The sequence below is a fragment of the Mirounga angustirostris genome, unplaced genomic scaffold, assembly GCF_029215605.1.
Source record: "Mirounga angustirostris isolate CCGP_5_RB_7025 unplaced genomic scaffold, mMirAng1.0.hap1 SCAF_1, whole genome shotgun sequence".
Classification (NCBI taxonomy): Eukaryota; Metazoa; Chordata; class Mammalia; order Carnivora; family Phocidae; genus Mirounga; species Mirounga angustirostris.
The window spans coordinates 129,613,796-129,633,919 of NW_026991709.1; the positions used below are offsets into that span (position 1 = coordinate 129,613,796).

A 20,124-nucleotide genomic window follows, 5' to 3' on the forward strand; every position below is an offset into this window, starting at 1 on the left:
TCCATTTACTTAGGTATTCTTTACTTTTTCAATGATGCTTTATAGTTTTCAGTGTACAAGTTTTATACCTTTTTTTGTTAAATTTATTCCCAAGTATTTTTTATTTTTCTGGATTTTATCATAAATGGAATTGTTTTAATTTCATTTTTGGACTGTTCAAGTGTATAAAAATACAATTGATTTTTGTATCCAGTAACCTTGCCGAACTTATCAGCACTAATACTTTTTAGGTAGATTCCTTAGGATTTTCTACATACAAAATCATTTCATCTATAGTTTAACTTCTTCCTTTTCAATATGGATGTCTTTTTTTTTTTTTTTCCCTGCCGAATTGTTCTGGCTTGAACTTCTAAAACAATGTTGAATACACGTGATGAGAGTGGACATCCTTGACTTGTTCCTGGTATTAGATGGTAAGTTTTCAGTTGTTCATCATTAAATATGATGTTCGCTGTGGGTTTTTCATAGATGCTCTTTATCAGGTTGAAAAAACCTGCCCTATTCTTGTTTTTATCATGAGAAAGTGTGGGATTTTTGTTAAATGCCTTTTCTCCATCAATGAAAGATACTCCAGTGCCCCGTCCCCTTTATTGTATTGATACTTTGTTTTACATTGATTTAATTTTGTATGTTGAAACTATCTTGCATTCCTTGGATAAATCCCACTTGGTCATGGTGTATTGTAATGATTTTTATGGGTTGATGGATTCTGACAGTATGTTTTTCATGATTTTTACATCTGTATTCATACAGGATATTCATGGTATACAATATTTTTTAGATAGTGATAGATGCAGTTTGATTGGATTGTTAAGAATTTTTATATCTATAATCAGAAAAAATACTGGTCTGTTGTGTTCTTTTCTTGAGATACTTTTGTTTGATTTTAGTATCAACCACACAGAGTGAGTTGGGAAGTGATCCTTCCACTTCCTAAAAAAAAAAAAAGTTTGTGAAAAAAGACTGGTAATTTTTTTTAAAGATTGTATTTGAGAGCAAGCGAGAGAGTGCACAAGAGCAGGGGGAGAGGCAAAGGGAGGGGGAGAAACAGACTCCCCACTGAGCAGGGAGCCTGACTTGTGGTTTAATCCCAGGACCCGGAGATCAGGGCCAGAGCCAAAGGCAGAAGCTTAACGGAGCCATCCAGGCACCTGCAAGACTGGTAATTCTTTAAATATTTTGTAGAATTCATTACTGAAGTCCTTTGGTCCTGAGCTTCTCTTTTTGGAATATTTTTTGATTACTAATTCAATGTCTTTAGGTGTATTCAGAATTTCTGTATCTTCTTTTTAATTTTTTTAAAGATTTTATTTGAAAGGGAGAGAGACAGTGCACCAGCAGGGGAGGGGCAGAGGGAGTGGGAGAAGGAGACTCCCCGCTGAGCAGGGGGGCCTAGCCTAATGCAGGGCTCCATCCCAGGACCTTGGACCTTGAGATCATGTCCCAAGCGGAAGGCAGCCGCTTAACCGACTGAGCCACCCAGGTGCCCCAGATTTAGTGTATCTTCTTGAAACAGTTTTGATAGTTTGTAAAATTTTGATAGTTTCTAAAAATTTGTCGCTTTCATCTAGATTAGCAAATGTGTTGGTATGTAATTCATATTCTCTTATAATTCTTTTTATTTCTATGAAGTCAGTAGAATGTCCCCTCTTCATTAGTGATTTCAGTAACTTGAGTGTTCTCGTTTTTTCTTGGTTATTCTCACTACAGATTTATCAATTGTGTCCATCTTTTCAAAGGAACAACTTTGTTTTGTTGATTTTTCTTTAATTTTTTTTATTCTCTACTTCACTTATTTCTGCTCGAATATTTGTTTTCTTTCTTTCGCTTGCTTTGGGTTTAGTCTGCACCACTTTATTCTGGTTTTTTAAGGTCAAAGATTAGGTTATAAATTACAGCTAGATTTCCCAGTAAGCACTGCTTTCACGGCATCTCATAGGTTTTGGAATGTTGTATTTTTGCTTTATCTTGAAATATCTTCTAACTTATTTCTTGACCCACTGGTTATTTAGGAGTGCAGCCACCACAGCTTTCTTTTGGTTGCTACTTATATAGTATTTATTTTATAATCATCTTGTCGCTTTCAACTTGTGTTGTTGAATGTAAAGCATGTCTCTTGCAGACAGCATACAATTGGATCCTGTTTTATATTCATTTGGTTATTCTCTATCTTGTAATTACAGAGTTTAATCTAGTTACATTTAATGTAATTACTGTTAAGGTAGGATTTACATCTGCCATTTTGCTATTCGTTTTCTGTCTTATGTCTTTTTTGTTTCTCTAGTCTTCCATTCCTGTCTTATTTTGTGTTAGATATTTTCTAGGGTACCATTTTAATTGTCTTGTCTTTTCTTTTGTATTTTATAGTTATTTTCTCAGTGTTTGTCCTGGGGATTTACAACTAACATCTTAATTTGTAACAATCTAGTTCAGATTAATAAAACAAAATTTCAGTACTACACAAACCTTTTCTCCTATGTAGCTCTATTTCCTGTACCTTTGTGCTGTTGTCACAAATTACATTTTTATGCACTGTGTGCCTATCAACATAGATTTATAATTACAGTTTTAAGCAGCTGTCTTTTAAATCAGGAGTAAAAAAAGTTAAAAATACATTTATACATTGTCTTTTAAATTTACTTTGCTGTTACCTTTATTGTTGCTCTTTATTTCTTTATGTGAATTTGAGTCATTGTCTAATGTTTTCTCATGTCAGTCTGAAGGACTCCCTTTAGTATTTCTTGTAGGGCAGGTCTGCTAGTGACAAATTCTCTGTTTTTGCTAATCTGATAATGTCTTAATTTGTCCTTCATTTTTGAAGGATAATTGTCCTGGATATAGAAATTGTCCTGGATATAGAATTCTTGATTGACACCATTTTTCTTTCAGCAGCTTTAATAGGTCAACCTACTACCTTCTGACCTCCATGGACTCTGACAAGAAACTAGCTATTAATCTTATTGAGGATTCCTTGTACATGAGTTGTTCCTTTTTGCTTTGAAGATTCTTGTTTTGTCTTTTGATAGTTTGATTATAATGTGTGTGGGGTAGATCTCTTTGAATTTATTCTACTTGGTGTTAAGCTCTTTGAATTTGTACGTTAACATTTTTCAAAACTGCTAAGTTTTTAGTCATGTTTCTTCATATATTCTTTCTGTCCCCCTTTCTTCTTCCAGGACTTCCTTTACGTGTATACTGGTCTGTTTGTGTCACACAGGTCTCTGAGACTATGATTCTCCGAGCCCCTTCCCAACATACACATTCCTTAGAATGGATAGTCACAATTGACCTATTTTCAAGCTCACTGATTCTTTCTTTTGCCTACTCAAATCTAATACTGAGGCCCTCTATTTCAGCTGTTGTATTTTTCCAAATCCAGAATTTCCATTTGCTTTTTAAAATACATATATATATATTTAAGATTTTATTTATTTCTTTGACAGAGCAAGAGAGCACAAGCAAGGGGAGCAGTAGAAGGAGAGGGAGAAGCAGGCTCCCCGCTGAGCAGGGAGCCTGATGCAGGGCTTGATCCCAGGACCCTGGGATGACCTGAGCCAAAGGCAGATGCTTAACCATCTGAGCCACCCAGGTGCCCCTAAAATATAATTTTTTTTTTTTTAAAGACTTTATCCAGGGACGCCTGGGTGACTCAGTTATTAAGCGTCTACCTTTGGCTCAGGTCATGATCCCAGGGTCCTGGGATGGAGCCCTGCATCAGGCTCCCTGCTCTGCGGGAAGCCTGCTTCTCCCTCTCCCTCTCCCCCTGCTTGTGTTCCCTCTTCTGCTGTGTTTCTCTCTGTCAAATAAATAAAATCTTTAAAAAAAAAAAATAAAAGATTTTATCCATTTATTTATTCTAGAGAGAGAGAGAGAGAGTGTATGTGTGCAAGTGGGGGGAGGAGCGGAGAAGGGAGAGGGTGGGGGAAAGAATCCCAAGCAGACTTGATCCCACGACTCAGGGACCACCACCTGAGCTGAAACTAAGAGTCGGTCGCTCAACCAACTGAGCCACCCAGGTGCCCCTAAAATCTAATTTCTATATTATTTATTGATATTCTCTAATTGGTGAGGCATTTAAAAAATATTTTCATTTAATATTTTAGACATGGTTTCCTTCAGCTCCTTGAACATAATTTAAGTTCTTTGTCTAGTAAGTCCAATGTCCTTGAAGGACAGTTTCTGACTGCTGTTCCTGTGTATGGGCCATCCATTGCTTTTTTGCATATCATAATCTTTTGTTGAAAATTGGACATTTTAAATAACACAGCAATTCTGGAAATCAGATTTATCTCCTTCCCCAAGATTTGTTGTTATTGCTACTTGTTATAGTTGTTTAGTGAGTTTTCTGAAAGAATTCTATAAAGTCTGTACACCTTGTTATGTGTGGCCAATGAAATTTTTACTCAGCTTAGCAGCCAGCTAATGATCAGAGATTTCCTTAAACACCTGTAACAACAACAACAAAAATCTCCTAGTTTTTGCCAAGGGGCTGTGTGTATGTGTGTTAAGGCATGCCTTCAAACCTCAGCCTGGCAGTTGAAAATTGGCTTTCACTTCTTGTTTGTGCAGAGCCTCAAAATTAGCCACAGATGAGAGCATAGGGTGGTCTCAGGTCTTCCACAGGTGGCCACAGCTCTATGTGTGCACATGGCATTCTAGATTCCTAGAACTATGCCAGAGCTTTACAAATGGATATTGATTCCCCCAAGCTTTTCCTTTTAAACTCTTTGGTTACTCTATTGCTTGCCTCAGCTCTTACTGATCACCTAAAGCAAGTACAACATTAAAACTTTTGCCTATAATTGTTTCAACAAATACTTCCCCAGGGAGAATACTTTTCATACTGGGTCCACTCTGAGTTAGCTCAACTGTAAAGAGCCTTGGAAGTGAGGCATTCCCGGGAACCATCAGATAGGCCAAATGATGGCAAGTCTTTGGGAATGAGGCTTTGAAAGAGCTCTAGCTTTGTTTTGTTCTCTCGTGACTTCTAAGCTGCACCAGGAATGTGGTGTCAAGGCTACTGCAGAGCTGGAGGAATGCGACTAGAGCAAGTTAAAACGCCACAAAGGTCACTGTTCTTACCGAGACTCAGAAGGTCTTTTCTCTGCCATTTTCACTGATATCAGCTGGTAAAAGCTATTTGACCACTTACAGTGTCTATTCCTATTAGTCGTCTAACTGCAGGCAATTGATGGCCTTTCCCCCCATGCTCCCACACATTTATTGCTACCTACAGGTGGATAAAGACAAAGCTCTTCTCCAGAAGCCCCTATCCCTTGAATTCTCTTCATTCACATTTTCTTGGATTTTGGCATTTCTTAAAATGAGTATCAGAACCACAAGCAACTTTTCTCTCATGCATGCTAGGTCCTGCCATCTTTGTGGCCTACATAAGGGCTCAAAAGCAGGTTACACGAGGGCGCCTGGGTGGCTCAGTTGGTTAAGCGACTGCCTTCAGCTCAGGTCATGATCCTGGAGTCCCGGGATCGAGTCCCGCATCAGGCTCCCTGCTCAGCAGGAAGTCTGCTTCTCCCTATGACGCTCCCCCATCTCATGCTCTCTCTGTCTCTATCTCATTATCTCTCTCAAATAAATAAATAAAATCTTTAAAAAAAAAAAAAGAATGAGGGCGCCTGGGTGGCTCAGTTGGTTAAGCAACTGCCTTCGGCTCAGCTCATGATCCTGGAGTCCCAGGATCGAGTCCCGCATCGGGCTCCCTGCTCGGCGGGGAGTCTGCTTCTCCCTCTCCCACTCCCCGTTTGTGTTCCCTCTCTCGCTGTGTCTTTCTCTGTCAAATAAATAAATAAAATCTTTAAAAAAAAAAAAAAAAAGCAGGTTACACGAGAAGCAGATCATCAAGTAAAAAATGCATTTTGATTATTTCTACTAGGTCTCAAACAATGTTACTCACAGCGCTGCTGTTATTTTGGGTACCAGAAATGAACCAACTTCCCATTTTTGGGGGGAGGGCCTTGGCCAACCATCCAATTGAGGTTGGGCTTGGCCAAATGATTTGCTCTAGCCAGGGGAGTATTAGCAGATGTGATGTATGCAGAAACATAAACTGTGTTTGTGTGATCAGGCTTGCCTTCTTGTGCTTTTGTCATCATCATGGAGAACTTCTGGAGAACTTCTGTAGTCTAGTTGAAGTCTGAAGAGGAACACGGACAGAGTGGACCCAAGCTCGACTCACGGCAAGTAGTCAAGCCCAGCCAGATCTCCGGCTTGAAGCAGTCACCCAGCCAAGCCTGTCAGCCAACCTGCAAAAGCATGAGTGACAATGATTATTTTAAGTTGAGATTTAGGGCAGCAACAGCAACTGAAACATAAGTACACATCTTTCTCTTAGACTCATCCTAAGGGCAAATCTTGTTACCTCTTCCTTCAGTGCTACAGGTCCAGAATCTAGCACACTTTCTGGTAATGAGCAGATGTTCAATTAACATCTGTTGCAGTCACATTTACATTTCTTCTAAAATTAGTGACTTAGAATAAAACTGAAAGGAACTTACATAGTTTAGTTGTAAAGCATGTGGTCGAACTTCAAAATCACCAATTTCAACAAGGACCAGAAAGCATGTTAGAGGTCATTAGGTGGTTAAGAGCAAGGACTACAGAAATGACTGTCTGGATTTAAATCTAGGCTTCACGAATTATTGGCCAGGTGATCTTGGGCAAGTTATTTCACCTTTCTGCCTCATTCCTCATCTGTTAAATGGTACTATTAATAGTACCTACCTCACAGAACAGTTGTGTGGATTAAGAGATGTATTTCAATTACTTACAACCTCACCCTGTACTTATAAACACTTATAGGCATTTTGAGTTATTATTACCAGCAGAAGATTTTGAGCAAGGTTATTAAAAGTCCTCTTTGCCTGCTCCTCCAGTCACCTATTTATATCTTTTTGTTCTCACTTTTGTTATCTCATCTCTATAATGTGTATAATTAGCTCTTTTGTAGGTCTGCATGGTCTTTTTGTACTCTGGAATGCTAAGTGCTGACACCTATTCCATCCTCTCTTCCACCAACCCATTTTACAAACTACTGATTTTGTTCTTTTCACCTAGGATAGCGTTTGCCTCTTCTCCACCTGCTCAAAGCATAGTTGTTTCTCAATGTCCAGCCTAAATGTCATCTCTCCCAGGAAGCCTGTTCTGATCTTCTTTTCCAACGTCGTCTTTCTCTGACCTTCCTTAGCAGTTCATCTCTACCTCAATTACAATTTTATACTTTCTATTTTCAGGTATATGTCTTTCCATGAGAGTGGTGTCCTCTAACTTCTAGAGGACACCACAATTTCTAGGCTCACTTTCTGCCCATTCCCACCCTCAAGCATATGACAGGCAAGCAATAAATATTTGTTGAATGAATATACTTGAGAAGCCCACTTAGGTTCATCTAAATTCTGAAACAGTTTTTTATTGAGAAGTCATCAAGTTTTTAAAGAAAGGTTAGAAACTAGTTGGAATACTAATGAGACATTAAAAGATAAAGAAGTTTGCATGTAAAAAAGAAAGACACTTGATTTATTGCATTAAAAAATTTTATTTCATTTAAAAGGTCCAATAGAAGCCAAATTAAACCCCAAATTGACAGCTATTTAGAGCTCCTGAACTAAATGGCACTGTTTGAGTTGAGTGTCTTGTTAAAGGAAGTCATTTGCTATTACCACCATTTCCCCCAAAGCAGTTCTAGAGCAGAAGCTGGTATTACTATAATACACATCAGATATTTCAGATGTCATCATTCATGCAGAAGTTAAAAAAGCAAACAGGCTTTTCTGTTCCGTTTGAGTATAAAAACCCCTACAGAGCAGGGCCTGAATGCTTTTGACATACAAGGTGTAACTATAAGGGAACTTACTCTGCTGCTGTGTTCATTCACTGAAGTTGTCCATGTACGTACTCCGACAATACTAGGGCTGCTCAAATAGTATTTGGACCAGAAGTTTGGGATTTCCCCTCATTAGGTGCAGACCAAAGGAAGTGGCTGATCAAGCTGGGGATAGACTATCACAAAATGCGATCACAAAGCAATGAAACAGATTTCCTAGTGGGCAAGCGATTGAAAGAACCACCTCACAAATATTTTCAGTAATAGCATCATTTACATAAAGTGATGCAAGACCTAAGTTCTGGCATGTGTGAGGATAAGTTAAAAACAGCTTGTTACTTTATAGCTACACCTTGGATTTCATTAGATGGGTAAATCTAACTGTGTTTAATGAGTCCTTCTGGGAATCACTTCAGCAGGTTAAGTCAAACAGCCTGTAAAAGAGAAGACATGGCAGAGGGTGTGAGATTCATCCTTCCAACGTTCTCGCGTTCTCTTGGAGGACAGACCCAGGCCCAAGGACAGAAGTTACCAGGAGCGAGGCTTCAACTCAATCTAAGGAAGACCTTTCTAACAGTTAGAGCTGCTCAACAACTGAATGGACTGCTTGGTGAGGTAGAATCACTGGAAGTGTTCAAGGTGGAAAGATCACCCTTGTAGAAGGGACTCCTGCATTTGTTAAGAGGTTAGACTGGATGAACCTCAGGTCTCTTTCAATTCTGAGATTCTAGAAAATTCCCTCAGGGAATTCAGAAGAGAATTCCTAAAAGGAAAGAGAAAGCACACATATGTATACTTTTAGAATCCTCTTTTTTTTTTTTCTTTTCAAAAGGTACAATAGAAAATGTAGTCCACTGTCTTTAAAATGCAAATTCACCTTCCTACCACTAATAATTTAGGAAGGGTCCATTATGACTCCTTTATATTACAAAGAAAAGATGGAGGATTACATTTATAATTTCTGTAAATATTTTAGAAAAAAATGCTTAAAATCTAGTAGTCAATGCCCTAGAAACTTTATAGATTTTTAGGTAATATGCACAGATACAAATACATTATTCATTAAATACAACTCACATCTGTGTTTTATTATACCCTAAAATATACAGGAATCTTGATGTACTGAAAGAGTGCAAGTAAATACAGTATTCAAGCAGTCACTATTTCTATGTACATGCTCATTAATTCTTCAAAAACCCCACAAAATTATCAAATAGATCAAAATACTGTTCTGTGTTTTCACACTTTATATTCAGAAAAACCAGCTGAAATTTACAATGTCATAAAGTTTCCAGTTTCACAATACAAAAAGGGTAAAATGAAATTGGGTATCATTTTGTGAAAATTTATGGAACTTTACCCAGATCTGTAAGACCCCCTACATATGTGAAATCATTCTTGCTGGGAAAGTGACAGTTACAGTAAAAGCAGAACCATACAAATTGTTATTTAAAAGCCTAAACATCAGCCTTTCTCTCTCTGTTATTTGAAAGGCAGTCTTCTAATTCGGCAGGCAATTGCTTCTTTCCCCAAGTAGTAGCATGTTTAAATCTGAATAGGACCCAATATAGAAATGCCTTCCAAGAGACCCGATGATGTTAACCTATCAATAGCAAGGGATTTTTTTTCTTTTTGATTATTCACTAAACAGTGAAAACAAAAATCCCCCAGTCCATTGTGGAGGCACAAAAGTAACATAAGTGATGAAGGTGTACCATCCAAAGTAGTGAGGTCAAAAACTCCACTCCCCAGGACCACTTAGCTGCAATAGGGTGAAAATAATCTATTTTTTGATTTCATGAAATTTTCTTCTTCTAGGAAATTCTTTACATTTTCAAACAAAAATAGTTCAATTTTAAACCTAAACCATTCAAAACGGCAATGACGGCCCGACCCCAATCTATCTCATGTCTACATCACAAGTATTTTCACCCTGACTGCACTCAGCCAGCTGGTTTTTAATTCTAATATTATAAAAGTTGGAATTTTTAAATTTTTATGTAAAAGAAAAAATGTAAAAATACATCTGCTTTCTCTCATGGTTTAATACAGTATTTGAAGGCTTTCAGATGTTTTCTTTAAAAAAAAAAACCAACATTTAAAACCAAATCTCAGCTCCATTTTCAGAAATATTTAAGTTTGGTTTAGATAATGTTTCATTTCACCTATTCTGATTTCCACAAAATGGCATTCTATTAAAAAACTTTTAAGTTACTTGGTCCTTTGGCAATTTGCTGTGCACATAATGCCTACTGCACCAAACTTTTATTGCCCTTAATTTAGTTGTAGTTTTACTGGTAAAATTTAAATCTAGTGTCCTTATCTCTTCTTTTACAATAGTGTTGCTTGTGTAAGCAGATTAGGGTGCACAGTGTCCCAAATTATTCCTGGCACTGCAAAACCAAATCAAACAATTCCACAAAGTAATTTGACATCAAAGTGTTTTCCTCTGGTCAAGTCTATTTCAAGATTCTAGAAGTTCCTTTTGTAAAACTTGCCTTTAAAACTCTTCTTACTAATGTCATCACATTTCTCATATTTGCTCACTCTGCGATCCTTCCTCTTAGGTTGAATTTGTACGTGAATAAGAAAGTGCCTTTTTCCTGAAAAAGCACAATCTGAAGCGTTAGTGTCAGAACTCCTCACTCAGACCCCTGGCTCAGCCTCTTAGTAGGTCTCGGAATCAGAGTCATTGAGCTCATCCACGTCGGTGTATAAGTACTCCTGTTCTCCGCCAATGTTGTTGAAACTGCAATAGGAGCTAGGTTCATTCCTCATGATGGGCAAGGCTTCAAAGCTGACTGTTTTTGAGGTGTTGGTGTAACGGTTAATGGCATTGAAAGTCAGGGATGATAAAGGGCTACTTGATGAGACAGGCATCATGGTGGCCAAAATGAGAGCTAGGCAATCAGCCACATCCTTATTGGGAGCACAGGCCAAAGCTGGGGTATAGCCTAGAATTAAAGATAAAATTTAAATAATTAAACATCCTGAGATAAGGAAATAAGCCTAATAAACCTTCAGTTTTAGACAGTTTAAATTACTTGGCTTATAATAAAACTGGTTTAACAGAATGATTCAGAAATTTCCAATCAGCAGAAAAGAGTAAAGTCCTAGAAATTTAGGGTGGGAGGAGGCCATACACACACACACACATATATATATACACACACACACACACGTGTGTGTGTGTGTGTGTATGTATACTATGTTACAGAAGAGGAAACTGAGGCCCAGAGATGGATGATTTCTCCAAGATCTCAAAACTTATCCCTACCCACCTAAATTCACAGAAGATATTGAGCTAGAATTAAAACAAACAAACAAAAATCCTCAGACTGATCAAGCTTCCTTCAGAGTGGTGGAAGAATGTTATTAATTTGTAGTTATAATTAGTGCTTACATGCTAAGAAATCTAAATGTGTACAGATTCATGAATGAGGCACTGAGCAGGTGTTCAAAGATGTGTACTGAATGAATGGAATGACACTTGACGGTTGATCAACTTTTCTCTTAGGGACACAGAACACTGAAGAAAAACAGGAGATAAACAGGTAAACTTTAAAAAACTCCTAAGTCAAAACCAATGTTTGCTTTTCAACTCTTCCTTTCTTTAGAAGACTGACTTTATACTTAGGGCACCACAAAGTATCAACAAACTAAGTTAACATTTGGTGCCCTGACTGGTACAAGACCCTGTCTTCAAGATGAAGTGAGAGAAGATGGTGAGAGCATACCATATGATGCCAAGTTTAGATTATCCCATACGGAACTCTAGCAGCAAATGTCTTAAAGTTTTAATTTACAGCTTCATTTTCTGTTGCACATCTGGACAGTTTTCCCTATTACTATATATACAAATGCTTTAGCTTTCACACTCATATATGTACAGTTGACCCTTGAACAATGTGGGGGCAAGGGGAAGGCTAGGGGTACAAACCCCTGCATAGTCGAAAATATATGTACAACTTTTGACTCCCCAAAACTTAACTACTAATAGCCTACTGTCAACTGGAAGCCTTACCAATAACATAAAACAGTTAATTAACATATATTTTGTATGTTATATGTATTATAAACTGTATTTTTATAATAAAGTAAGCTAGAGAAAAGAAAGTCATAAGAAAGAGAAAATACATTTATAGTACTGTAAAAAATCCAAGTATTAAATGACCTATGTAGTTCAAACCTGTGTTGTTCATGGGTCAATTGTATATATTTTATAATTTATTTATATATTTTTAATTTATTATTCTTTATATTTTATTTATATTTTATAATTTTTTAAATAGCTAAATGATATATCAAAAAATAAACATTTATGTAACCACTATCCAGATTAAGAAAGAGAATATTACCAGCATACCAGGAGCCCCACATGTCCCTTACTAATCACCACCCCTTTTCTCTTCCACAAAGGTAACTACTATCTTGACTTATGTGGTAATCATGGCTGTGCTTTTCTTTCTAGTTATATTCATAAATGCTATAGTTTAGTTTCGACTTTTTTTGAACTGAATATAAATGGGATCATATAGTAAGTATTATTTTTTATCTGGCTTCTTTTCCTTAACATTATGTCTGTGAGATTTATCCATGTTGTTGTATATAACTACAGTCAGTTCGTTTTCATTGTTATACATTCCATTACTGTGATTATACCATGGTTTAGTTATCCATTCTAACTACTGGACATTTGGCTGTTTCCTGTTCTCTTATATATATATATATATATATATACACACACATATATATATATTTTATCCATGCTATATTAGCCTTGAGAAAGAAGAAATATTTTTTCCCCTTTATAAATCTCCCCCTTTTTAAGGGTCAAAGGGAACAGCTGATGCCCCTGCAAACTTGACGGGAATGACTGAAGGGTGTGCATTTTTTAATTAAACCTTGTTTACTCAAAATGAGTAGGAGAGTGCTTCAATGTCCACACTTCTTTCAAGAGCTCTTCTCAAAGTCTGAGGGTGCCTGCTGGACTGTAGGCAGAACAACCCCTCAGGCAGGCCATGATGCCTTGGATGAGACTAAGGGTGGGGTTGGAGAAGAGCATCTCAGGAGTGTTTTGTAATTGGAATATGACAAAAAGCAGGCTCCTCTCCTCTGCATGGAGCTGATATGGTTAGCTAAAGAGAAAAGTAAGAGAAGCAAACAGCCTGAGGTCAAGGGTCTAATCTATCCCATGCAAGTATAAAATATTTTGCTTCCTCCAGAAAATCCATGGAAATATATTGCTATGACCTGTCAACTTTGGGTCCCGATTACTATTTCACATTGCAAAGTGTGTTAGAAGATACCCAGGTGGTCACAGATGATTTTCATTATCATCTGTTATATTATCCCTTCTGTTTATTTGTAAGGAAAAAAATATATAAAATATTGAAAATGATCAACAAAGATTTGAATATTAGCTAATGATTCAGTCTCATAATGTGGCCAAACATAGAAGGTTAGCATTTTAGGCTGCTCTTTTTAATCCATATATAGTAGCTGTATTTCCAGAAATGTAATTTACTGATAATGAAAATTTCTTTTAAAGCTCTGTGAGTCTGAACTTATAGGTGATATCATTCACTTCTTTGGATTTCATGACTACACATACTTATGATTCCCAAATCTTTATGTCCAACCTAGATTTTGGTTTTGGTCTCTAGATCCGTATGTCCCATTATCCACTTGGGAGTTTCCACTGAAATTTTCTCATGCCCCCAAATGAATCTGGCTCTTCCTCCTACATTCCGGTCTTAAACAATGGCACTTCCATCCATCCACAGAGCACTCCAAGCCAGGTGGGATGAGACTTCTTCCCTCACAAAGTCCCAGTGATTCTCTTCATAAGAACTCTAGAAACATTTACATCTTTTCATCTCCAGTGCCTCTACCATAATTCTGGTTACCACTTCCTCTCACTTGTAAATGTTAATTTGTTTTCCCATTCTACTCTTGCTCTCCTTCAGACTAACTGCTAACTTCCTCGTGCACAGATCCTTTTTGCCACTTGATCTAAGAGATTCTGGCACAACTCCAATATTTACAGTGTCCTTTTATCTCTAAATATGCCACTCTCTCTGCTTAGAAAGCTCTCTCCCTACTTTTTTACTTGTCCTTTGGATTTTGGCTTACAGGTCCCTTTTTTGGGATACCTTCTCTGATCCTGCAAGAAAGAGTCTGAACACTCTCTTACATGTTCTCATAGCATTTTAAGTTAACTCCATATGAACCACTTTCAGTGCATTGTAACAGCCTGTTTACACTCCTCTCCATTTAAAGAAGCCGGTCTTATTCTACATCCTATCTTCAGAACTGAGCACAGTGCTTGGCACAATTACTCACCCAACAAATAACCACTCATTATGTCCAAGGACTCTCCTAAGCACTTAGAATATAACACTGAATGCAACTGATATAGACTCCCTGTCCCCGTGGAGCTTATATTCATTCTAGTGGAGGAGACACACAATCAACATAATAAAAAAATTATATACAATATATTAGAAGATAAGCTTTATGTAAAAAAAAAAAAAAGGCGGAAAGAAAGGGCAGGATGACAAGGACTGAGAATGCTGTGGTAGAGGTCTGTAGCAGGTTGTAGTATAAATTGGGTTAGGATAGGCTTCACTAAGAAGATAAAACTTGAGTAAAGATTTGGAACAGTTAAGGGATTTACTCAAAGACTTGCTGGAAGACAGGGTGTTCCAGGCAGAGAAAATAGCCAGAACAAAGATTACGATGCACATGTATCCCTGGTGTGTAGGGGCTGTCACTGCAGAATGGAGAGAAGAGAGGAGGAGATGAGGTCAGAGAGGAAATAGGACAGCGGACTAATCATGTAGGGCCTTGACGATCACCGTAAGTCAAGTGAGATTCAAATGAGTAGTAGTATCTTGTCACATATTTTAAAAGGATCCAGGCCAGCATGGTAAGAATAGAAAAAGTGGAACCATTTTGGATATACTTTGGAGGTGGGTTAGTAGTATATGAAGGATTGTACCCTGGGTGTGAGAAAAAGGAGTCAAGGATAACTCCAGGTTTTTGTCCTGAGCAATTACAAGGATGAGAATTGTCATCAACTGAGATCAGGAGGCTGTGGGGAGAAAAGGGTTGGTGGGAAAGGAGAGAGAGTCAGTTCAGTTCTGGACAGGTTAGGTTTGAGCTGTTTATTAGATATCCATACAGTACTGTCAATTAGGCAGCTGGATCTGCAAATGGATCACATCTCTATAGAGATTATGAGAGGTCTGGGCTGGAGATATAAATCCAGAAATTCTCAGCATGTAGGTAGTATCAAAGAACCAAAGGACTGGATATAGACAGGGGAAGCAAAAAGAACCAAAGACTGAGTCCTAGAGCCCTCCAATATTAAGAAGTTAGGGAGACACTTTACAAAAGAAACTGAGAAGGAATAACTAGTAACACAGGGTGAAAACCAAAAAAGTGTGAAGTCCTAAAAGCCAAGTAAAAAAAGTTTAACAAAGAGAAAAGTATATAGAAACTAATCTAATGTTGCATGTTAATTATGTCTCAATTAAAAAAATTATAAAATAAAAAACAAATTTCAGTTCCAGTGAATTTGGTTACTTAATCCAACCATCAAAACAGCAAGTTACGAACCCTAACCCAGTTAATCAATTGAAGGAACCAGGTATTTGTGAATGAAGGCAGACTGGATTCACCTACAAAAGGATACTGTAATCAAATCAAATGACTCTCCCTCTTAACCCGACCTAAAGTGATCTGTACCTATTTATCCATGTAACAAATGTGTAGCATAAAGGAAAATATGGAGAAATATTTGGGGAAATATTGGACACTTGCTATGGCAGACTGTAGCCTTCACATCCCTAGTTACTCCCTTATTCCTACATATTTTAAATTCTATATTAAAACCTTTATTCCTATTAAAAAAAAAGAAAAAGGAATAATCAATTGTGCTAAATTCTGATTGGTCAGGTTCAATGAGAACTAAGAACTGACTCAATATTGTGGAGATCACTGGTGATCTTGAGGACAGTGTAGCAGTATGGTGGGGGCAAAAATATGACTGGGGGGGCCTCAGGAGAGAATGAAAGAGGGGAAGAATTGGGCACAGCAGGACAGCCAACACTTGAGTAATTGTGCTGCAAAGGAGAAGAAAGAAATATGGCAGTAGTTGCAGGAATAGATTAATGGAAGATTTTTTTTAAGCTTTTATTTATTTAAGAGAGAGAGAGAAAGAAAGCATGAGCAGGAGGGGGAGGGGCAGAGGAGGAAGCAGACTCCCCACTGAGCAGGGAGCTCGATCCCAGGACACCGAGATCATGACCTGAGCCACCCAGGTGCCCCTTAATAGAAGATTTTTTAAGATGAGGAAAATAATGTTTATATACACATGGTTATAATCTAGGAAGAGTCCTACAAAAAGTCCTTGTTATAGGATACAGTGATGAATTGCTAAGTGACAGTCTCAAATAGGCATAAGGGGATAGGATCATGAATAGTGGGAAGATTAACTTTAGATAAGAACCTGGCTCTTAAGGGCCATGATAAGTATTTGCTGACAGAACAAATTCTTTGAATACTAAGACGGATGGAAGGTGATAACACTAAACCAAAGTTAGTGAAATTCGGAAGTTCATCTGTTATATAGACTTTTCTTATTTTTCTTGCTCTTACTCCCTTTGCCACAAAGTACTATTCAGTATTAATTTCCGCTCTCCTCTTCGACCAATACAAAATATCCACATTTACTTCACTTCAAATACGGACTGAAAGATAAAAGCTTCTTTGTTAATGTAAGAAAATACAGAACTACTTACCATTTTCATCTACTGCAAGCACACTTGCTCCTTTCCCCAAAAGTTCCTGAACCACCATTGTCAGCCCATTTCGGGCAGCAACATGCAGAGGTCTGGGGGGAAAAATATTGCATATGTACACACAGAGAGGTACATGGCCCTGAAGGTACACACACACACACACACACACACACTTCCTCTCTCTCTCAATCCTGGTTGTTGAAGGGCATTTTCGCTAAGTGGTGATGACCAAGAAATACAAAATTGAGGCACCCAGTCCTAACAGCAATACAGATGGGAATGGGGGACAACAAAATCAATGTGCAGAGTGAGCTGCCAAACCCCGCAATGTGCATAAACATAGCACTGTCCCCCCAGCAATCCACCTTTACCAACACCTTTTGTTTGTTTCAAACAAAGGTAGTGAGTCTAAGACTCAATGTTTAAGAAGATTTTACTAACTAAACTGCATTCTTAAGTTGTTTTAAGAATGAGGTGGGCAAATACATATAATAGAATATACAATAAAACCCATTAATTCAATAGCACAAATTTTAATAGGCTTTGAAAATAACTTACAGGTTCTATGACTAATTTTTAGGACCCTCAGGAGATCTGACTGATACGTGAATAGGAACCAGTATTAAAAAAATATATATATTTTTTAAAACCAAGACTCAAAGTAGAATAGCAAATGGAAATTGGGAGAGAAAATCGGAGACTTCAATCTAAGATCTAAGCAGTCACTTGAAAGATGGCTGCTCACATTAAGAACTTGGTTCTTTCTGAAATCTCTCTAGTTTACAGACACATGTCAAGCTTTTTACCTCATTTATTGCTGGGGTCAAATAACATTATTCCAGTTGATTTCCATAAAACATACAGAACAGTATTACCTTCCTATATAAAATTATGGGTTGGATCAAGAAAAAACAGTATTTTCAATAATGAAGTTTCAGTACAAAACCTTTTTAAATAATAAGCCTTTTAATTGTAATGACTTTAGAAATGAGTTTTGGAGATTATAAAAATTATAAAAACTGTTCTTTACTTATTAACTGCTTCTGTGACTGAGACTGATTCCAATGGTCCCATGTTAGAAAAAGAACCTATTAATCATTTTTATAATTATAGGTCACAAGGTTTACACCAGACATGAAAATACTCACGTTTGCAAGGCTGCATTGGTTGCATTGATGAGGTTTCTATCTGTTATCTTTTCCAGTATTAACAAGGCACTAGTTTCATGACCCTAAAATTATGGCAAATAACTCTTAAAAACTTAGATATCATTAAAGATAAATATATAAACTCAATAAACCTCAACTCTTGTCCATACAATATATACATCACCATATATATGCCATGAATTTTTTTTTTGGCTAATAATGCCTCAAATATTGGTCCAAATATGTTGGTGGAATAGGTTAGGGGAGAAGACAGGAATATTTAAGACTGGAGAGATTAAAGGAAGACAATAATTACGTTTAGGCTAACACTCCAAAACTTACTTGGCCCACTGGAGACTTTCATATATCATGGTACCTAAAAGGGCAGTATTTTTTTTTCCCCCTCAAGAAATCTGATGCCAGTGATCAGTAAAGAGGTTTGATCTCTAGCTCTGTTCACTTCGGTGAAGTAGGAAAGCTTCCCTAAGTTTGGGAAAAATGCCACTGTTGATATAAACAATGAAAACATATCCTTAAAATGTGTACCTACCTTGCTGCAAGCCAAATGGAGGGCGGTGTTTTTACTGTTATCTTGTAAAGTCAGATCTGCACTAGCACTGCTAACCAGCATCTCTGGGAGGAAAAATTGCATCAAGTCTTATATTTATGAATACATATCTTAGATTACTAATAAACTCACTGTACAGAAATAAAGATACAAAGCAACAATATCCCTCTAGTGAAAGTTTAAGAAAAATACTATAACCTAAAATGTACACACTATATCATCACATTATCCTGTGAGTCACAGACACAATGGCAACTAACATTTATGCTGTGAGAGAGCTTACTAAATTTCAAATACTGCGTTAAGCACTCTGGATTCATACTCTCACAATAATCCTACACAGTAGGCACTGTTAATTTTCTCAACTTTAAAAATGAAAAAATTGAGTCATAAGGTCACTTAATTGGTAGATCTAAGACTCCTATGCAGTCCATCTAACTCCAGAGCCAGGGTCTTACCTGCTATCTTACACTGCCCTGTTATAGTAAGACTGTTTAATCATCAAGGGCAAATGAAAACATTGTGGCCCTAGATAAAAATGTGGGTTGAAAGTGGGTTAAAGGTTTTATTTATTTATTTAAAAAAAAGATTTTATTTATGTATTTGACAGAGAGAGACACAGCGACAGAGGGAACACAGGCAGGGGGAGTGAGAGAGGGAGAAGCAGGCTTCCCGCGGAGCAGGGAGCCCGATGTGCGGCTTGATCCCAGGATCCCGGGACCATGCCCCGAGCCGAAGGCAGACGCTTAACGACTGAGACACTCAGGTGCCCCGAAAGTGGGTTAAAGGTTTTAAATCTCAGGAGTGGGGAGTTAACTGTGGCAAATTTGACAGAGTCAGAAGGCTTGGAATCTTAGTTTTCCATAAGTTAAACACACATAAGCAATATAGCATTATATAGCATTAGAATAATACAAGCCTTAACCAGTGTCTTTACCAACTGTATTTGTCTGTCCATTTTCTGCAGCCATCATGAGAGGTGTTTTCCCAGAAGAGTCTATAGAATTGACTTGAGCATTATGGCTGAGCAGCAGCTGTAAACACTCTATGTGGTCTGTGAAGGCGGCCGCATGGAGAGGGGTTCTGTAATACAAAGAAATGGGAAGACTTCACTAAATGTTTGTCATATACTCTAGAAAAAATTATTCCTGAATTTATGACAAGCAATTTTCAAAGGTTTACATAATTAGGCTATAAAATCACTGCCTGATACAAATAGGCTTAATGGAGCTTACTAATTTTTGCCAGACTAATTTGTATTTCTGATAATATAAAAGACCCTTAAACTAGTATAACATAAAATTGCTAAAAAAAATTATTATCACTAAGGAAATTTTAGAATAAATAAATCCTCATCCAACATTGCCACCTAATATAACTGGTGGACTCTCCTCCAGCCTTTATTTATATTTAGAAAACTTTTAACTTTATTAACAATAATCTTTGGGTAACAAACATACCTTTAAAAAAGGGGGGGAATCTTACATTTTACAAGTTCTAAAGAAGAAGACTGGCTAAAAATCGTAATAACAAAGACTTTTATGAGACTTATATAATTATATGTAAATATTAATAATATTTACCATTATATATAAATATAAATATTACACAAAAATTTATAATGTATTATAAATATTAAGATTTTATAATAATTTGTACTTCCAAATATAAAAATCAACTTTTACTTAATAATGGGTTCTCTGTTAATTCTTCCACACTAGTCTAGTAGTTAAATTTTTTTTTCCTATTGCAAGTCAAGCTATT

The 20,124-nt window shown here is 37.1% G+C and overlaps 1 protein-coding gene and 1 long non-coding RNA gene across 13 annotated transcripts in view; one reads left to right on the forward strand and one right to left on the reverse strand.

The window, feature by feature from the left end:
- Nucleotides 1-294: 294 nt before the first annotated feature.
- On the forward strand, nucleotides 295-6,507 carry LOC129045391 (uncharacterized). Its single transcript, XR_008505073.2, has 3 exons — nucleotides 295-413; nucleotides 1,095-1,162; nucleotides 6,083-6,507. It is a non-coding gene; the product is annotated as an uncharacterized LOC129045391 (long non-coding RNA).
- Nucleotides 6,508-8,904: 2,397 nt separating this feature from the next.
- ANKRD28 (ankyrin repeat domain 28) overlaps nucleotides 8,905-20,124 on the reverse strand; it is a 200,861-nt gene continuing 189,641 nt past the window's right edge. For all 12 annotated transcript variants that reach the window (XM_045903839.3, XM_045903837.3, XM_054504424.2 and 9 more), the window contains 5 exons: nucleotides 19,298-19,443; nucleotides 18,343-18,425; nucleotides 17,793-17,875; nucleotides 16,645-16,736; nucleotides 8,905-10,791 (listed from right to left, as the gene is read on the reverse strand). In XM_045903839.3, coding sequence (XP_045759795.1) covers nucleotides 10,505-10,791; nucleotides 16,645-16,736; nucleotides 17,793-17,875; nucleotides 18,343-18,425; nucleotides 19,298-19,443 — 691 coding nt within the window. In that variant the 3' untranslated portion in view covers nucleotides 8,905-10,504. The remainder of the gene's footprint in view (nucleotides 10,792-16,644; nucleotides 16,737-17,792; nucleotides 17,876-18,342; nucleotides 18,426-19,297; nucleotides 19,444-20,124) is intronic.